Here is a 19,305-nt window from a genome sequence, read left to right as displayed (position 1 = left end):
GCACTGACCCACAATCAATGAAACAACAGTAAAACCAGGAAATATCAAACACTTGTTTTATTAAAAAAAAAAAAGAGAACAATCTAACTGGAGCACAGCTCCCTTTGGTTACACACAGGGATGTGTCATGTTTCTATGGCAACTACAGATTCAACTCCTTTAGAAATGAAGAACACTCTGGGGTGAAAATAAAAATGGAATTCACAGCGACTTTTTCTCACTTAATTAAATTGCCTACGTTTAAAGGCTGAACCCCCAAACAAGGCACACAACATATATGTTCTTTCTTCTTCACCTAATTGTAGGGAGCAAAAGATTCAAGTCAAAAATGTTGAGAGAAATAGATCAAACTCTTCTGCACCAGAACATCAGTTCATATCTGTGGTTCCTAAGCTCGGGACTCTCCCTAACATCTCTACTAAACACTGCAGGTGTTAACAGAGTAGTTCATGATAGAAATAGCTTTTGAAAAGGACATTTTAAATAATCAGAGGAAATTAATCAAACAAGATCATTGAAGGTTAAAAAAGTATCTTCATCTCAAGACAAACTCTTTCTTAAATAAGCAGACAAGGTTGAGGCTCAGATCTGTGACGACATGTCAGGGAAACACTGTCAGTTATCAAAGGTGCTGTACTTTGCTTTTTAGCATCTCTGAACAGACTTTAATGAAATCTAGTCTGATGTTTCATTCTCCTCTCGTTTCTGCTTCCTGTCTGTTCTCAACGACTTCTGAGCTCAAACCTACAGGATTAAATGGTTTCGACAACCTTGGATCCAGAAGTCACACAGTTTACATAAATCTTTCAGGACCTTTTATGTTGCAGGGAATCGGACATTAAAATGACAGGGATCGCCTCCCAATGTGCAGATGTTTCACCAAAACAAGTGGGCAACATCTCAGTCCCTCCCTGGTGATTGGCTACAGTATAGCTTGTACATTTCTCTCAGATGGTCTCTGTCATTTTGGGTAGTTGTTATCACACTGATATATACATACAAACGTTAGTTTTTCTATTAAGTTTGGTTTTAGTTTGTAAAATGCAACACATAGCACCGTTAAAATGCCGTTACTCGATATGATCTCCATCGCCTCCCGTACTTCCCTGTCTCCTGTCCGTGCTCCCACATCACACTCTCACACAGGTGAGGCTGTAGTGCTGGTGCAAGAAATGTGCAGAAATTCAGTCTTTGCGATTGGTTGAGCGTGAGGAGACGGAGGTGTGTGCTGGCCAGCAGCACCTTCTGTAAATCAATTCAGCCGATAGCGCTGCAGTCGCAGGGTGGAGGTCTACCCCGACTTCACAAGGCTGCCGACAGTGAGACGGTGAAGGTATTTTGAGGCATGACGAGTGGTTATGTCCGCAAACACCTTTACACAGCAAAGCATCTTTTTCCCCAGAGGGAGTTGGAGCTTCTCGTTCGTCTCTAGCCACGTTGTTTGCTATGTAAATTCAGGATAAATAATGTTGTACATTTTTTTTTAGAATAAACTGAAGTGGTGAGGGTCAGATGGCCATGGGGTCTCTCCTGGTGAAGTTGCAGTCCCACAGGACGCCGTCCCCGTGGGGAAGATGACTGGAGGGTAACAGGACCCGTGTGAGCCAGTGACTGAGGACGAGAAGAACAAGTCCATTCAAACGCAGCTGAAAACGACACCACAACAAACTTGTTCCTAACCCATCTCACACACGGCACACATCTGGGTTGTTTCCACAAAGACCCAGTGTAGAATTGTTGCTCAGTTAAGGTTACATAGTGTTGCTTTAAGGTGCGATTACAATGACAGTTTAGGAAAATGCCAAACTGAACCCACCTTCTTTTCTCCACACCGAGCAGTAACTTCCAGTTGTTCATATTGCCGTGATGATAGGGATTTCTGAACACCTGCATTGTACCAGAACATGAAAGACCATAGTCAGAGTTGGATTTTAACACTTTAAAAACTAATAAAAAATGTATCATCTTTAAGTTTACTATTCTTTCCAGTATTGAAAGAAGCCGTGCAGTAACTCAGCACATATAAAATGCTGGAAACCAAACATATATGAAGACCGGACGACATTACAGCTCCCCAAAAGTGAAGCCAAAGTCTTTCTGGTGCCCCCTGGTGGCTGGTTGCAGATCAGACATAAACCCCACCTCCACTAACGTTTCTTAAAGTCCGTTTCTGTCATTTTAAGTAGTTCTCATCATCCTGGTGTTTGTTTGAGTGCACATTTTTTCCATGAATTTGGTTTTAATTGGTTATTTGATGCTGAGCCATCGTAATCAATCATGAGTCAGTCTATATCTAGTCGTCCATCTTTATTTACAGTCTCTGATCACAGTATGTGTACCTTGCCCTTCTCCCGGAGTCTTCTGGTCTCTTTGCGGTTGATGTGGCGCTCCACGCTGGTCTCCCCTCTGCAGATGAGGATGGTGTGCCACAGGGTGAGTCCTCCCAGAGCTACTGACACCGAGCTGGTGAAAAGGTGCATGGGGGGGGGGTTACAATACAACTTTCATTCGATTTTTAAACAGAGAGACTACCAGCGGTGAAGTGTCACTCACCTGGTCAGTACCCAGAGGTAGATGACACTCTTCTGAGCCGTGGTTTCTCTTAAGGTGTAGTCTGGAGTTGGGGTCTGATAATACGTCTAAAAGGGGAGAGAAGAATAGGGTCAGACTTATCAGCTGCTTTCCGAGGTCATTCCTCCTCAGGATAACATTTCTTACAACCTGCGTGAGCTAACTCTTAACACGAACACGGTTTGTTCACCATCTGGCAAACAAACACTCTTGAAATGAGACCATCCTAGATGAGAGGTAAATATGAGAGCAGCAAGTCAAGATCACTTTCAGATCTCCTGTTTCACTCGTCTTATGCCATTTGAGATCGAGCTCTGCCTCCTTGTTACCGCCTGACAGCCGCTACCAAGCTATTGCCACTGTCCTCGCCACAGCGTCCCCTGCAGGCCTGGAAGTGCACTATGTAAATCTAGTGTACCGTGCTGGAACATTACAACCTGCTTTAAAGCAAACATCACACATCAGCAACTAGAGCCAGAGCTAGCAGCTAGCTTCAAGAGACAACTAGCTCGTCATCCTCAGTGTGGACAAAATGGCTAACAGAAGAAACCGAAGAGGAAAAGAGAAAGCGAGCGAGTAAGGAAACAATAAAGAGTGAATATCGGAACATACTTCACTCGTTGGCGAGAGCTAAAAGAGGCAAAAGGATGCAGGACAGATTCCGACCTGGCGTTGCTGTTAACTATGCTTGTTTGCAATGTCTTGTGCGGTTGTGGTTGCTTGACGTTGGGCTGCGTAAGTGAAATTGTCGACTCGCAGTTTATCAACAAAAGCCAAGTAAACCCATCTCGACAAAGGTTTAACAAGTGAGATTTACAATTCAATCAGTTTCTTTTCTGTCAACTTGTCAACAAATGCTTGTGTGTACAAACTTAGGCAGCAGGCTCTGACCCCAACTCGTAGTTACGACAGCGAATCATGAATCCCACCAGTAGGGGGAGCCTGAGTATAGCCGAGAGCTAATCTTGCATTGAGTCGCTTTAAAATCTGAGCTCAGGTCGCAGCCGTGGTGTTCTTGCTGCCTCACCTCTATAACGCTGTATGCCTCCAGAAACAGTTCCTTGCTGCTGAAGCTGCAGTAGAGGCAGCCCAGGGTCATGTAGAGGCAGAAGGAGAAGAAGTAGCGCTGGTTGAAGTGGCCCACACAGTTGTTCAGCCAGGCTGCACATTATTTTAAGTTCAACGTGATTAAAAAGTGGGAAATAGTACAAAATAAAGAATGAACTGTTCATGCATTTTCTGACGTTTCTTCATTAAAAAAAGGATACGACAGTGGTGGTCCATCTTCAAAACACACCTGCAATAAAACAAAGTATTTTCAGCGAGATAATACAAATTTAGCAAATAACTCTAATGAAAGAAGTTGTAAGATGATCTTACATGTTGCAGATGCTACAGTGGTGCGTCCTGGGCGGTTTTGGAATGATGCATTTCTTACAAATGGACACTGAGGGGATTTGAGTTTTGTCCTAAAATATAGAAAACAAAGATGATAAACCCTATGAAGCAAGAAGTCCGGTTTTACCAATTTACCAATGACACAGCCACAACACATACAAGAGCAAATATGTTCCCTCCCCTATAAAGGCATGTTCTCGCACCACACAACAGTGCATCTATGCTGCATCTAAACACTGTTTTTATATGTTAGGGGCTTTGAGACCTTGGGCGGGTGTCCAGGAGCCGTGGTGGTAGCCTTGTAGTAATGGAAGACCACCATGACAAGGAGCCAGTGGCCATAGCAGAGGTGCCAGACCACCCAGTGCACCGGGTACGTGCTGAGGATCACGGGCAGTACGAACAGGTAGATGACCACCACGACTGAGGTGGTCAGGAGAATGACCAGGCAGACGAACACCTGAGAGAGAAAAGGGGAAGGAGGGAACGGACAGTGAGGAACGGCGTGAGAGGTGATGATGTGTAGAAGTGTAGAAAGAAAGGAGAAGAGAAGCAAGCTCACCACTCCAAACCAGCGGGTCACGTTGTCCACGATCCAGTAGACGGGTTCGAACACACAGTCCAGCAGTGTGTCCGAGTTGCTGAGGCTGTTGTGATACAGGGACTTGAGCAGCAGTTTGCTGTAGCTCCACAGCTCCGACAACCTGCCGCTGATCCGGACTTTGTTCCCTCCTCCTCCTCCTCCTCCTCTCTGCAGGCGGCACAGCCGGCACCAGCGAAGTGCGAGTCGCATGGCCCGGGAAATCTGCCACCTCCAGCTACTGCCCACACGCATGCCAGCACCACCACCTCCTCTTCCTCCTCCTCTCCTACACACTCTGCCCTCCAGACACACACAAACACACAGGCACAAACACCAACAGTTACAAAAGCAGGCTGCGTAAAACAGCAGCTCCTCCTGGCTAAGCCTGATGACCGCTGAGGTTTTCATTGTCGCCTGCACCTCAGGAGGAGAAGGAGTTCGAGCGCCGACACAAGAGAACAGGCAACACAAGGGACTCCCACTCATAGAAAGCCCTTTTCTAGAAAGCAGCCTCCCTGTGACATCTGTCAGTCAAAGAAAACAAGTGCAGGAGCTCTCAGGTAATTGAGCTGCGCCCATCGGCCATATCAAAAACTTCTTCTCTCAATAATTCACAGCAAATCAAGAGATCGGGGCCAGGACCTTCCAGTAAATTGGCAGGGGGGATGCAGAGTGGTAACCCTGTAAGAGGCAAATGGGATGGGATGAATGTTGTGAGAAGGAAAAAAAGGGGCTACCTGATCCTGGGGCATCATTTCATGAAAGTGAGTATTGGTTACACAGATAAGGCTTGTTCGGGTTCTCCATAATAAGGAGGCATTAATAATGCTAACCAGGGAAAGTGAGAGTAAAGCCGGGGTTCCAGCTGCTCTTTCGTTCCTTCTGTTTGACTTCTGATGGTGGTGACAACAGTTAACTTGGCTCTATTCTGTCATTTATCAATATTTTAGCTCTGAATACATACTTGGTGAATGTCTGATACACAGACTGTCCATAAAGAAGAAGACTTCCTCCACGATGCAGAAATGAAGTCAAAATATCCCAGAGCCAGAGTTTGTGATGTGGCCATCATGGGATACCAGGACATTTTCCAACCTATAGTTTGTTTGATCTGGTCCAAATTAGTTGGCGTCTTCTCATACAGAAATAAAACAAAGGAAAAGGCAACCCACAGGTTATGGTTTCTTCTCTTGCAAGCTGCCAGCAACTTGTGATTGCACTCTGTCCTATCCCAGAATGCAAAGTGCACTTGGCTGCAGATCAGACCTGCAGAGTATTCCTCGCAGCCTAGTCAGATCAAAGTCATAACATTCAAGAAATGATTTGAGCCAGAGTCTGTTTGAAAAGCCTACTTTTATTTTTATTATTTATTTTGTTGGCAGAAATGGCCTTCCATGCAAATGAGACTTTTCATCTCTCCTCTGTATTTTAATTCATCAAATATCCTTTAGATTTCATCATGTGAGAGAACAGAAGTTAAATCAGTGGACAAAATTAAAAGGTTAAATTAAACAATGTTTTTATAATAAGGGCTGGATGTAATGGCTGAAATATGAAAAATGTACCATAATGTGAGGACACCTCTTCTCACTTCAGACAGGCTGTTGTTTGATGAAATACACTGTTTAAATACTTGATATTAATCTAAATGCTGAGTACCAGGCACAGACAGAACCCGATGGAGTGGCACAATCATATCAGGGTGCCGCCGTCTCTATGGCAACCTGTGGGACTACATCTGGTCTCAGAAGAGAGGATGATCACTGTCTGTCTGCCTCATTTCAATAAGGTTTAACTCGTCCTTTACCTCAGAGAACGACGACATGTCTGCAGGTTCTTACTTTTTCACAGGATTTCAGTTTAATATGATCAAATTAAAAACCAAGACAGACTGCTTGCACATATTGAATGTTGGACATTACAAACAAATTTGGACAAATTGCACAATCACACAACTTTTAACTACATATTGCACATTTATGGAAAAGCCCAATATTGTATATAGTATTTCTGTTATTGTCTAATTTATTCTAGATTTTGATTTTAATTCCCAACATTTTCCACGTGCAACGCTACTCTATTGAAATTACTTAAATCAGGAATTGTCTATGGATGTTGGACATGTAATCCATTGTTGTACGAATTAAAATAGGGATAGAATCAGAATCTAGAATAAATAAGACAATAACATAAATACAATGTACAAGATTGGGCTGTTCTATAAATGTACAATATGTATGAGTGTGAGTGAGCAATTTTTTGATCGAATTTTACTCGGCTACAGAGTAATAACCTGCGGCTAAGTCTCAGCTTGTATACTGTTGACTTAACACTGACTCACCACATCCTCTCTGGTGTGGATTCTTTACAAGTATTAACATATACCTCCTCTGCATGTCAGTGCACAGTTTCCTGCACTCATGTACCTACTGCATGTGATGTAGGCTCAAATGAGACGAGGACGGAAACCGTTAAAGTGGAGTAATAATAATTCAGTTCAAGGTTGATGCTGTTGTCATAATCTTACTGCTTACCTTAATATGAAGAAGTGTCACTATCTCTGGCTATGGCCATGGTTATTAGGATACTGTGTAGAGCTGGAAAACAAATTATGAAATTAAAAACAATCAGCAACCATTTACAAGCAAAGCAGCTTTTCTCTGCTTCATACTGTTGATCAGACAAAAGAGTCAATATTAGGACAACACACTGAGCTGTAGGAAACTGTAGACACTTATTTTCTATGTACCATATGTTCTCTCTCTCCTGTAACCTGTTGGTGCTTAAGGCCTCTCCCCGTTAAAGGATGACTTTATTGATGGAAAAACAGATGATAATTGAATTCATCACTTATACAAAGTATTTTATTCAAACCCTCTTAACTGTGCAATATACATTCTTTCTGTTTAATACAATGGTTCATGTGTAATCCATTCAAACTGCACATATTTGTCTAGACTTTACACTGTTCATATTAGTCTTAAGTCCATTCATGTTTTGTATATTCCTTACACTAAAGTATCACTTATTACTTACTGATCCCTATGTTTGACTCATGCTGCTGTTATATTGCAAATGTCTCCATTGAGGATTATCATATATCATCTGTTTCCTGTCCACCCATCAAACCATAATGCAAATCCTGTGGGTTTGTTTACTGTCAAATCCAGATCGTCATCATGCTATTACACACAACTACAGACTTCAAACTATAAGTACTTGTAACTGGTCGGTAACTACAGACATGGACCATCTAACCACTGAAGCCTCTCGGTGTGTGAGTGGTGGATCAGATCCAACAAGTCATGCTGTGTTTGTAGCTAGCTAACTGCTTCACAGCCCCGGTCCACCTTTAGCCCAACCGTGCTATCGGTCCGTTCACACACAAGCAGCACACTGACCCGGACCAAACCGGACCGGGACATGCTGTGGTTTACCTGTGCAGGTGGAAGCGGTGAGGGAGCCTGGAGGAGTTTGTGGTTAGGACATTACCAGGCTACATATTAGCTCGGGTCTCCACATCCTGACCGCAGCAAACACAGCCCCTGTAAGACCGTCTATTGGACAGATGAATCACTCGGCAGCAGATTAAACTGTCGCGTTCTCGCGCTCCACAAAGCTGACTGCGAGTTAGTTTTATATTTATTCAAACAGTGGGAGTAATATGTAGTTTAAACATTCATACACTAATGTGGTTTGTTTGTTATTTACTAGTTGCACAATGGAAGGCTCCATAAAAAATAACACCCAAGTGGCACCTCGCCTCTACGCTTCTTCTTCCCTGGCATCTCGCTTTGCAGCCCGCAGTGTGTTCTGGGAAAGGGAGTTTTATTCTCCTGTGACAGTTCATTAAAACGCCTCTCAGCTCAGGCTGTCGTTGCTTTACATGTGGAAATAGCAGCTTAATGTGTTTTTACAGTAGCAGCTCTTTATATGAAATGATTCATATTTAGTAAACCGCTCATTTAAAAAGACAAACAACGCTTTCCCAAAATTTCCAACCGAACCAGGAAGTACCAAGAGGGTCATATGACTAAAGAAAGATGGCCGCGGTGCAGTGGTAAGCTGCTGGTTTCTCCTTTTAAAAACACTTTATTAACAACAGAAATGACTTGAACGATGTATGTATTCACACTGTGCAGACTTAGACACTTTACGTGTGGTGTACGTGCTTACGTCGCTAGCTTACGTGCGATTTTGCTTGAGAAATCAGATGTCAGTTGTTTTAGCAGCTTTTCAACATCTGAATACTACTTAAATGCATCAGTACTGTGTCTGTGGCTTTTCACCAAACCCCCTCCTCTGGTGCCGTTTAGCTGTGGTTCAGCAGAGACAATGTGGGGGGGACAAGGTGATGAGGTGGTTTAGATTCCAATGTAAATGTATGAAATACTTAGATCATGTTCAACATCCTTACTGCTCCAATTAGATAGATAGATGGATCGATACATTTGAGATAGATAGCTATATAGGTAGATAGATAGATAGATTACATTAGATAGACAGGTAGAATAGGTAGGTGTGTGAATGGGTCAATAGCAAAACTGTACTGTAAAGCACTTGAGTGGTCATCAATACTAGACATGTGCCATATAAATACAGACCATTTACCATTTACATAGGTAGATGTACTCTGTTGATCCCAAACTGGGTAATTCATGATGGCCCAGAGTAAGGCTGGGCTATAGAACAATATCAATAATGAAAAAACTCAAATGATTGCTCTATGAAATAAGAATCACAATATCCGCTACATTTACATGTGGATGAGACTTTTTAAAACATCATTCAGGTCTACCAGACCAGAGGTTGTCCAGTTCCCTGACACAAGTATATTTAAGTATATGCTTAAAGATACTGAAAGTCTTTCATTCTTTAGAGTAGAAGTTTCTTATATCTCTGTCATGAGCTGTAATTTGGATCTTACGGTTAAAGCTGGATGCCTTTTTTACCACAGACTTTATGACTGAGCGATATGACCAAAAATTATACAATAATGAAAAATGGCTATGTCAATATATATATATATATATATTTGTCACCGTAAGTGTAATTTTTATTGTTTATTTTACTTTAGAGCATTTTACAAATCTGAGTTCTAGTTCTAGGCTCTTGAGTTCAGAACTTGCTGCTGTTTGTGAAAGGAATATTTTATGGGTTTGGTGATATTTCCCTTTTTGCTCTAAGATACCGATGTGATGTGACATTTTCAAAGTTTTCTAATGTTTTATCGCGGAAATAATTACATCAATTATATCAAGATAAATGTTTTAAGCTTAAAGTTTTTTGCTCCTGAGTGAAAGTTGCAGTTTTCTTCTTAATGAGCAAAGAAGGACAAACAGCAAAACGTTTTATAGATCAATTATTTGTTATATCTCCTCACTGTATAATAATTATTGATATTGTTTTATTGCGTAGCCGTAAAACTTCATCACTGCTTGTAAAGACAGAAGAGAGATTTAGCATTGACTCTTTTAACTGTGAGAAAATAAACAGTTTGTTTTCTGCAGCTGCTTCATCACTGAGTGTTGAGACCAGTGTGGCAGGGTGTCATTAGAAGCAGCTTAACTTTATTCTGTGTCTCCTGTCAATCCTCTGTGTAACCAGGCGCTCCCGCGGGCGCAGCTATGAGGCCGAGCTGCAGAAGTGTCGTCCTGAGGCGGCTCTGGTTGAGTTTGGAGACTACCATCCCATCAAGCCCATAATGGTATCAGCCTCCTCCTGCTGTTCAGCCTCATCGTCACCAGAAACATCTTTGTCCCAACACAGCATCACAAACCTCATTTTCTCTCTTTATCCTGGTTCTCCATCTATTTAGCTTTATCCCTCTGCATAGTTTAACACATTGTGTTTTGTTATTTGACAGAAATGAGCTGAATTAGTATGAAACATTGACAGAACTTTGTTGTTGTTGAGTTTGAAGTTAGCAAGTTCCTTTTTTTAGCAGAATTAATAAACTGAAACAAGCTTCCTCTACTGTTATTAATATGAAATGAGCTAAAACTTATAAAAACAGTGGTCTGGTCTTCAGTGTCCCAGTAACAGTTCTGTCCTAACCCTCTCCTCTGGTCGCAGGTGACTGATACAAAGACCCGCCGTGGGGCTCGTAAAGGAAGCACCTCCTCCACTTCCTCCTCCTCTTCCTCAGTGCCCCCGGACCCCCTCAGCTCCATGCTGGATGGGACTGACCCCTTGTCCATGTTTGCAGCAGCCTCAGCCATTGAACCTCCAGCCATTTCACACAGCGCCTCCACAGGGGTCAGTTCATACTGCAGACACACTGACTGATAAGAGAAAACAGCGCATGAACATAAACTATTGGAAGCTTTATTCAAAAATCATCTCTATCAACCCTCAGAAGCTTACGACAATTCAAAAGTAAAGACATTTTTTTATTCACTGAGGTGTTCTGCTTCCAGGACCTCGGAAGGAAGAGGAGGGAGAAGGATGAAGAGGCCGTGGGACCCGACTTTGAGCCCTGGTCATCGAAGCGTGGAGACATCCTGGCCCGGTTCACCACCACCGAAAAACTCTCCATCGTGAGTCGCTCTCCATTGCAACACCTACTGCCAGTGACTGAACTACAGCTTCATTTTACTGTGTGGAGATCTGACTGAAATTTGTTTCTCTCCATAGAATCTTTTCATGGGCTCTGACAGAGGTAAGACATCTATCTCCATTCGTTATGTGAATTTTTCAATATCTGAGGCTATATCAGTGTTTTATAAGGCGAAGTGTTCATTCAGATTAGAGCCGTAACATTTCAAGTTTATCAACCTATACATCATCAATCGAGGAAAACTATAAATCCGCTCAAATTGTTATATTTATTGGAGCCTAACTCCTACTGATCTTTGGGTGCTGATTCTGATACAGATATTCACGAGTAAAAAAATGTCGGATACCAATACATCTGCTGATATAAATACTAATTAAATTTGGCAAGGAATCTGAAGATGTTGCCACAAACCCATTTATATGATAAGAAATGCAACTGAGACTTAATATTTTACACTTTAACCGTAAAATTATAATAATTGATATATAAGGACACTAAAACAACCAACTATTTAGAGCTTTGGAAAATAAATCAACTTTTTTTATGTAAAATGTACACATAAATCTTCATGTAAAATTAAATTTTTCATATTTATGTTTATATTGTAAACCATTAACCAGGCCATAATGGCTGATAACTATCACTGGACTCTGAGGTGTCTCTCAGCTCTATGGAGATTTTTTGTGTTTTTCAGCAACTTTGTTTTTCACCCTCACGGCTCCCTTGTTTTTTTACGTAAAACAGTTCAGGTAAACTTACTATATGTTACTTGCCCAGGACGAAAACAGTCCACAGGCATAGTTGGCAGATAGCTGGTTAACATTTAGCTGCTAAAGAACCAAATATTTCCATATTTCTATTTATAAACATTCCGGGTCTGGTGAAGGCTGAACCAGAGAGTGAGTATTAGACTTAGTTTAATCAGGTGGACAGCTCTGAATGAATGATACTGTTTCCCAATATCTGTTTGTTATGTGTAACATGTTCAGCTCAGTTTAATGTGTTGTCCTGCTCCAAGGAGCAAATAAAATCCATCGAAATCGCTTTAAATAACTTAAAACTTTTAATTGTTTTAAATCGGAAAAAAATTCCTCCTGTTGTTTCTGTAGGAAAAGCTCCCACTCCAGGAACCTCAGCTGTTTCAGAGAAAGTCCGCACACGCCTGGAGGAACTGGATGATCTGGAAGAGGTAAGTGTCTGTCAATATTAATACTGCACACACATGGGCTTTCTCTGTAAAGCTGCTTTCAGACATGCACTCAAGTCTGGATATTTTCCAGAAGACCTTTTATATGAGAATGCAAATGGGTATTTAAAAATTCATTGTAAGCCAGTGGGTATGGGACGTTGACGTTTTCTAACATCATTGGAGAACCACCCCTGTAATTGCTTGAATAAGTAGCAAAATTCGAATCAACACAATACATTTTCATTGAGGTAAATATTATTTTAGCAAAGCAGAGTGAATGTTTGACCTTCTTGTTGATGTGTGTATAATCTGTTCAGGGTTCCCAGAGAGAGCTGCTGAACCTCTCCCAGCAGGACTATGCCAACCGCATTGAGGAGCTGAACCAGTCCCTGAAGGAGGCGTGGGCCTCCGACCAGAAGGTCAAAGCTCTGAAGATCGTCATTCAGGTGACTCCGTGGAAAAAACATCAGACGTGAAGTGAATGTTTGATCAACGTTGTTTCTATACTAACTGTTTTTCTCTTAATTACCATGTGTGATCTGTGTCCAGTGCTCCAAGCTTTTGTCTGACACCTCAGTGATCCAGTTCTACCCCAGCAAGTTTGTCCTCATCACCGATATCCTTGACACCTTTGGTGAGTTAAGAAGCCACATTTCCCCTTAGTTCACGTCTTTAAAAAACAATGTGCAAGTTTTTTTAAGTATATTCCTGCTTGTTTTTAGGTCAGCTAGTGTACGATAGAATCTGGAGCATGTGTTCGGACCCACAAACGTTGTCAGGTAAGGATCGAATATCTACATCCTGTTTTCATTTCTGGGGGGAACAAGCTGTTTTCAGACATGAACTCCTAAGTCAGTTTTTCACAAATGAAGAAGGCCACAGGAGATGTTGAAATGTAATCAACACATCGACTTGATGTGGTGATGCTGCGTTGATTCGTGTTGTGTGTGTGTGTGGGTCACTCTGTGTTCTCCCTCCTCAGACTCGTTCACGGTGGACGATGTGAACGACACGGCCAAAGAGACGTGCCTCAACTGGTTCTTCAAGATCGCCTCCATCAGGGAGCTGCTGCCCAGATTGTATCCTTTACCACCATCAGCAAGGCTTTACAGATAATCAGGTTTTACCTGGTTTTATAAATGGTCACACACACTTTCGTTGCCTTGACCCTTATCATCCACACATGTTTTTTCAGTCTTTAACTTCCATGAACAGATACGTTGAGGCTGCCATTCTTAAATGTAACCGCTTCCTCAACAAATCGTACGTTTGTGTTCTCCTCATATCTCTTACGAACTTTACTTTTACTGTTGAAAAACGTCTTTTTTCGAATGAATTATATATATATTATGTATTCGTAAATTAGTGTGGGTGTAGAAAGTGTCTGAAATACTTTTTTTGTAGACGATGGAATTCTGTTCAAGACTTGTATGCTAACATACTTGTGTGGAGATTTAAAATATAAATTATTGTATAATTTTGAAGGAGCTCAGATTCAGCTCAATTTAAACCATATGTATAATTCTAACATTTATGATTTCCAAGACTTAAGTTAAAAAGCAGTTTTTTTTGTTTTTTTTAATCATTGCATACATAATAGATATTTGGTTTCTGCTAAGAGTTTGGGATTTTATTTGATGGAAAAGGCTTAAATTATGAACATGCATTTGTAACCATGTATGTAGCAAAGACAACTAACAGCAGTTTTGTCATTATGCTGCACGATGCTCCTCCTCTGTCCACAGTGGCATTCAAGAGACGCTCCCTCGGTTGACGGCCATGGTCAGAGGGATCGGAGACCCGTTGGTGGCTGCGTATACCAGAGCGTACCTCTGCAGGGTGAGAAGTTTGTCATGTGCTCTATATTTCTCATTCATCTGGCATTTTCCTCTGTTGTTACTGTACATCAAGGTAACCCGCAAGATATAACCGACCACAGGGATAAAAGGGCTCACGCTGCTTTCTCTCTCCAGGTGGGCATGGAGGTGGCCCCGCATTTGAAAGACAGCTTGAACCGCAACTTTTTCGACCTGCTTGGGACCTTCCGCCAGATCAGCGACGAGATCGTGCGGAACCAGCTGGTGATGCAGCGGGTGGAGGTGCCCGAGTACCTGACGCTCTATTCGCCCGCCATCAGCTGGATCTTGCAGTGCATCGCCCACCGAGCTCCAGATGTACGCACACACACACACACGTTACTTTTTTTTTGCTGTAATTTTTAAAAGTGAAAGATATTGGAACAAAAATCAAGAGTTGTTGACAGTTTTCGATGAGTGATGCAGCTTTTGTTTCCATTTCAGCCTCTGCTAACAGAGATGATGGAGAGATGCAAGAAAGTAGGAAACAAGTGAGTGGTTTTAACACACACACATGTTACTGAACACAAAGTTTACACACACACTCAATCACAGGAACGACAGTTAACACATGAACACACATCCATGTAAACTTCCACCATGAACGCACACAAGACAGAGATCCAAACTCTGAACTTCTTACAACACACACGCCCAGACTTGGAGACTGTATGTTAATAAGCAAACCTGTTTTTTAGCTCCTAGTGTCGATATAACATTATAACAGGTTTTCAGTGGTTTGTGGTGGGAAGACAGGAGTTGAGCTTTTAACAGGACACAATATGATGCCTTCCTGTTTCCCACAGTGCCTTGCTGCTGAATTCTGTTATGAGGGCGTTCAGGCCGGAGTTCGTTGCAGCCAGAGCCACCGACTTCATCGGGATGATCAAAGACTGCGATGAGGCCGGCTTCCCGAAGGTCAGAGGACACAAACACTTACGTTGGGGAAATTGCAGTTTCTCTTGCTGATGATGTCTAAATCTGCTTGAAATCGAATGAATGATATTTGATGATCGTCACTTCTCCAGCATCTGCTGTTTGGATCTCTGGGTCGCACCCTGGCTTGTGCCGACCCTCCAGAATCTGAGAGGCTGACGATCCTGAACGAAGCCTGGAAGGTCATCACCAAAGTCCGCAGTCCTCAAGTAGGTGTAAGACCGAAGCAGCTATACAGATTTGTCATTTCAAGCTAAATCTTCTGGATTATGACGACAAGTGGTTTTCCAGGATTACGTCAACTGTGCTGAAATCTGGGTGGAGTTCACCTGCCGACACTTTACGGTGAGTCAAACACAGGAGAGAGGATGAGGTGTTTCATTTTTGTTGATCATTAAAAATGTAACAACAATTCTCTTTGTCTCTTTCACAGAAACGTGAGGTCAACACCATCCTCGCTGACATCATCAAACACATGACCCCGGACCGGGCGTTCGAAGACGCCTATCCTCAGGTCAGCAGCCAATCGGCTAACAGGACACTGACTGTTCTGTTCTGCCACCGCCTCTTTAGTGACTCTGTTTTGTTTTGTTCTGTTTGTGTAGCTGCAGTCGGTGATCACGAAGATCCTCCCCTGCTTCCAGGACTTCTCCGTCCTCTTCTCCATGGTGAGCTTTCACCAGTTCAAAGTGCATCAGCCTGAGAGCTAGAAGGGACAAACGACTTCCCTTCATCACGCTACAGCTCTGTAACCTTTTCCCTTTTTTGATTTTTTGCAGGAGCGCTTCCTGCCGTTCCTGGACATGTTCCAGAAGGACAGTGTGAGAGTGGAGGTCTGCAGATCCATCATGGAGGTCTTCATCAAGTACGTTTGGTGAAATCATTTGATTCGTTTGCTCCGTGAGAGAAATATAGAAGTAAAAGTTTGGGGCTTTAAATTGGTGTGTTTGTGTCCCGCAGACAGCAGGTGGATCTCACCAGAGACCCGGTCATCCTCAACGCTATGCTGCACATCTGCAAGACCATGCACGACTCTGTCAAGTAGGGGATTGACTTTTTTTTGGGGGGGGGTATATATTATTTGCCACTGTACAATTACAATTTAGCTTAATTTTGTTTGTTTAATTTAAATATAAAATGACTCATCTCAAATGTCTTTGTGTCGATCATTCTGGTTGGAATTAATTACTTTTTAATATCGGTTCTATTTTGTAATTTAGCTTGTTAAACCTATTTTATTATCTTCGAACAAATGGCTTATGTTTTCAGCAATGATGTCACTGTTCCATGATTTCTGTATTGTCTTCGCAGCATAATTCTTTAGTCACTCAGCCTTCTGCTCTTTATCTTTCAGCGCTCTCACTACGGAGGATGAGAAAAGATCTTTGGCTCTGCTGATCATCGGCTTCATCCGCATGGTGAGACTCCTCCCACTTCTGTCAACAGTGAAAAAAGGATGACACTAGTCAACATGTGTTTTATGAACTGATTATCTTTCTCTTGTTTTAATTACTTTTCTTTTAACCGTCCAGTGTGCAATTTATTTTCATAAGCCCTATATGTCTACAGAAAGTCTTCCATGTTGCACCTGGATGTTTCTACAGTAGCCCAGAAGGAACAAAACAAATACTTGCTACTTAGAGGGTGCATTGCTTTGCTTTTTTTTTTTTTTTTTTTAGTTTCTCGTGGCAACTGTAGTATTTGGGAGGGAATCATGAGGACTTGATTCAATGTGCAACTTTACCGCTAGATGTCGCCAAATGCCACACACTGGACCTCTAATTTCCAGTTTTCCTTTCTGTTAAGCATCTATATAACAAAATGTCATGAATGTAATTGTTGTTTGATTCTTTCTTCTGTTTTCCTCCATGTTGTCCAGGTGTCTTTTGGCCGTGACTTTGAGCAGCAGTTGAGTTTCTGTGTGGAGGCCAGAGCCACCTTCTGTAACCTGGAGCCTGTTCTGGTGCAGCTCATTCACGTCAGTAGAAATCAGTGTGTGTGTCTGTGTGTGTGTGTGTGTCGGTAAGTGTATAATATCACATATGCTCGATGCTCAGCCGGTCTTGTCGTTCCCAGACGGTGAACCAGCTGGCGATGGAGACCAGGAGGGTGATGAGGGGGAGTCACTCCCGCAAAACGGCAGCGTTCGTCAGGGTGAGTCAACCGGGCCACCGTATGTTCCCGCACGGACGGATAGAACAACCATCACCCTGTTTCTCTTGTCTTTCTCCTCCAGGCGTGCGCTGCCTACAGTTTCATCACCATCCCGTCTCTCAGCAGCATCTTCAGTCGTCTCAGCCTCTACCTGCTCTCTGGTCAGGTTGCGTTGGCCAATCAGTGCCTCTCCCAGGGTGAGCACGCTGCCGGGTTTCACATTTTTAAACTGAAAGTGAAAAGTCACTAAAGTAATTCAAGACTTTGCGGCCAAAAGGTCTTTCCTTGGGATTGGAATAAATCCTTCCTAACATTTTCCTCTTTTGTTATTGCTCCTTTCCTTCCTTTCTTCTGCACATCCTTTCTCCATTATTCCTTCTTTCAATTTTCCCATCTCTTTCTTTGTGCTCCCAACACTCTCTCTCTCTCATTTCCCTCACTTTTTTCTTCCACTTTTTCTTCCCCTCTTTCTTCATTTGTTTCCTCCCGGCCTACCTCCTTTTCCTCCTACCGTCTTTCCTCTCCTTCAGCGGATGCCTTCCTGAAGGCAGCGGTCAGTGTTCTCCCGGAGGTCCCGCGCTCCATCAGCGTGGACGGGAAACTTCGCTCCTCCGAAAACTTACTGCTGGACTTCATCAACAACTTCTTGGCCATGCTTCTGGTTGTCCCGGTAACTAACTCCATCCTCTCCAGTCTGCCTCAGATTAAAGAAATGATCATCTCCCCCCCAGATTCCCTGCAGTTTTACAAGTCTGTGAGAGTGCGTTTTTCAAAACGGTCCATTTCGATGTCTACAGGACCATCCTGAGCATGGCGTGCTCTACCTAGTCCGAGGTCTGCTCAACATGGTGCAGGATTACACGTGGGAGGACAACAGCGACGCCAAGGTGCGAGTTTACATCAGCGCTCTGCCCCTGCTGGCCGCCATGAGCCAGGAAACCTACCTTTACTCCGTCCCCAAAGGTACATGCACACACAGCTGAGTAAAATAATCCTTCACCAGGACCATTACTCTGTTTTCTTTCAAGATAACAGAATTAGCTTTACTTTTCTATGATTCCTTATTTTTGGAGCACACTATCCAAGGTTTTCCAGAAATCCAGACACATTCCTGTTTAAATGTTGATACGTTTTAAAGTGGTGTGAAACCTCAACTATTCTGCTTCATGACTAGAGGCTGTACTTTATAAATCTTGTTGTAGTGGTTTATAGGTGGTTGGGATTTTACGCAAATTAGCGCTTCCATCCATAATTTTTCTGCCCACTTGTAACGTCGCCTTCTCTCTCCCGGACTCAGTGGACTCCAACGAGACGCTCTACGGGGGAGACCCCAAGTTTCTCTCAGAAATCAACAAACTGTGTGAGACCCTGATCGGACAGATCCTGGATCATCTGAAGACTCTGGGTCGTGACGAGGTGCGGACAGACGTAAAAGAAACGTTTTTGTAGCGTTCAGTTTTACGGTCACTTCAGTGTCTTCCCTCTGCTGTAGGGTTTCCCACATTTATGTTCCTTCCTTGATTTTCTTTGCAGCAGAACGCACGGCGTCAAGGCACTGTCGCCCTCTCTCTGTTCGCCGTCCTGCTGGCTCACGGCGACCTGAGGAACAACAAGCTGAGCCAGCTCACCATCAACCTGTGGAACCTCAGCCACAAGCATGGATGCTGTGAGACTCGCATCTCGGTGAGTTCACATCCACACGGCAAACCCATCAAACCCAGCTCTCCCTCGACCAGAGTGCAGTCTCATGTTTTCAGCCATCTCACTGTTACTTTTTGACTTTGGATTTTTTTTTAAATGAAATAATAATAATGCAGCCTCACTGTCTCTTGCTCCAGGTGCGGACTCTGGAGTCCATCAAACACCAGGCTCAGCAGCCCGACATGGCTCACCTGTCCGATACAGTCCAGAGGCTCACACTGCAGTCCCGCACCTGAACGCCCACATCATGTACTTACTAAAACATTTCCCACATGTCCACACACCAAGATTGTGTAAATAAAAGATAACAAGAAGCACAAAGAACAAAGACATGTCTGTAGGATTGTGAATTTGTGAA

General features: G+C 42.8%; 2 protein-coding genes across 4 annotated transcripts; one reads left to right on the top strand and one right to left on the bottom strand.

The window, feature by feature from the left end:
• Positions 1 to 54: 54 nt before the first annotated feature.
• Positions 55 to 8,082, bottom strand: zdhhc16b (zinc finger DHHC-type palmitoyltransferase 16b). 2 transcript variants are annotated; one of them, XM_061094773.1, is made up of 11 exons: positions 7,990 to 8,082; positions 7,087 to 7,149; positions 4,532 to 4,847; positions 4,235 to 4,429; positions 3,952 to 4,040; positions 3,840 to 3,868; positions 3,599 to 3,732; positions 2,554 to 2,639; positions 2,340 to 2,463; positions 1,817 to 1,887; positions 55 to 1,611 (listed from the first exon to the last, which is right to left on the bottom strand). In XM_061094773.1, exons 3-11 carry the CDS (start codon positions 4,802 to 4,804, stop codon positions 1,509 to 1,511), a joined length of 1,104 nt encoding a protein of 367 aa, XP_060950756.1. In that variant the 5' UTR covers positions 4,805 to 4,847; positions 7,087 to 7,149; positions 7,990 to 8,082; the 3' UTR covers positions 55 to 1,508. The 2 variants fall into 2 exon arrangements, with proteins under 2 accessions (XP_060950756.1, XP_060950755.1); XM_061094772.1 differs by lacking the exons at positions 7,087 to 7,149; positions 7,990 to 8,082 and having other exon boundaries at positions 4,532 to 4,859.
• A 477-nt stretch (positions 8,083 to 8,559) lies between these two features.
• On the top strand, positions 8,560 to 19,275 carry vps35l (VPS35 endosomal protein sorting factor like). Of its 2 annotated transcripts, none has more exons than XM_061094416.1 (30): positions 8,560 to 8,612; positions 10,160 to 10,259; positions 10,628 to 10,810; positions 10,972 to 11,091; positions 11,189 to 11,213; positions 12,221 to 12,300; positions 12,618 to 12,746; positions 12,850 to 12,934; positions 13,023 to 13,079; positions 13,283 to 13,379; positions 13,516 to 13,563; positions 14,046 to 14,139; positions 14,274 to 14,474; positions 14,601 to 14,647; positions 14,963 to 15,074; positions 15,185 to 15,301; positions 15,384 to 15,437; positions 15,526 to 15,606; positions 15,698 to 15,760; positions 15,872 to 15,957; positions 16,053 to 16,133; positions 16,447 to 16,510; positions 16,972 to 17,070; positions 17,169 to 17,246; positions 17,329 to 17,443; positions 17,777 to 17,916; positions 18,044 to 18,209; positions 18,544 to 18,662; positions 18,783 to 18,929; positions 19,085 to 19,275. In XM_061094416.1, exons 1-30 carry the CDS (start codon positions 8,596 to 8,598, stop codon positions 19,181 to 19,183), a joined length of 2,904 nt encoding a protein of 967 aa, XP_060950399.1. In that variant the 5' UTR covers positions 8,560 to 8,595; the 3' UTR covers positions 19,184 to 19,275. The 2 variants fall into 2 exon arrangements, with proteins under 2 accessions (XP_060950399.1, XP_060950398.1); XM_061094415.1 differs by having other exon boundaries at positions 18,780 to 18,929.
• The last annotated feature ends 30 nt before the right edge of the window (positions 19,276 to 19,305 follow it).

Source organism: Limanda limanda, chromosome 21 (assembly GCF_963576545.1).
Source record: "Limanda limanda chromosome 21, fLimLim1.1, whole genome shotgun sequence".
Taxonomy (NCBI): domain Eukaryota; kingdom Metazoa; phylum Chordata; class Actinopteri; order Pleuronectiformes; family Pleuronectidae; genus Limanda; species Limanda limanda.
This window is presented reverse-complemented; position numbering and strand designations above follow the sequence as displayed.

Coding starts and splice junctions, on each gene's coding strand:
- zdhhc16b (XM_061094773.1), bottom strand. CDS start 4,804: ATGCGTGTGGGCAGTAGCTGGAGGTGGCAGATTTCCCGGGCCATGCGA. Junction 4,041..4,234: donor CTCCTGGACACCCGCCCAAG/GTCTCAAAGCCC, acceptor TCTATATTTTAG/GACAAAACTCAAATCCCCTC. Junction 3,869..3,951: donor CACTGTAGCATCTGCAACAT/GTAAGATCATCT, acceptor GTTTTATTGCAG/GTGTGTTTTGAAGATGGACC.
- vps35l (XM_061094415.1), top strand. Junction 15,075..15,184: donor ATGAGGCCGGCTTCCCGAAG/GTCAGAGGACAC, acceptor TCACTTCTCCAG/CATCTGCTGTTTGGATCTCT. Junction 18,930..19,084: donor GCTGTGAGACTCGCATCTCG/GTGAGTTCACAT, acceptor CTCTTGCTCCAG/GTGCGGACTCTGGAGTCCAT.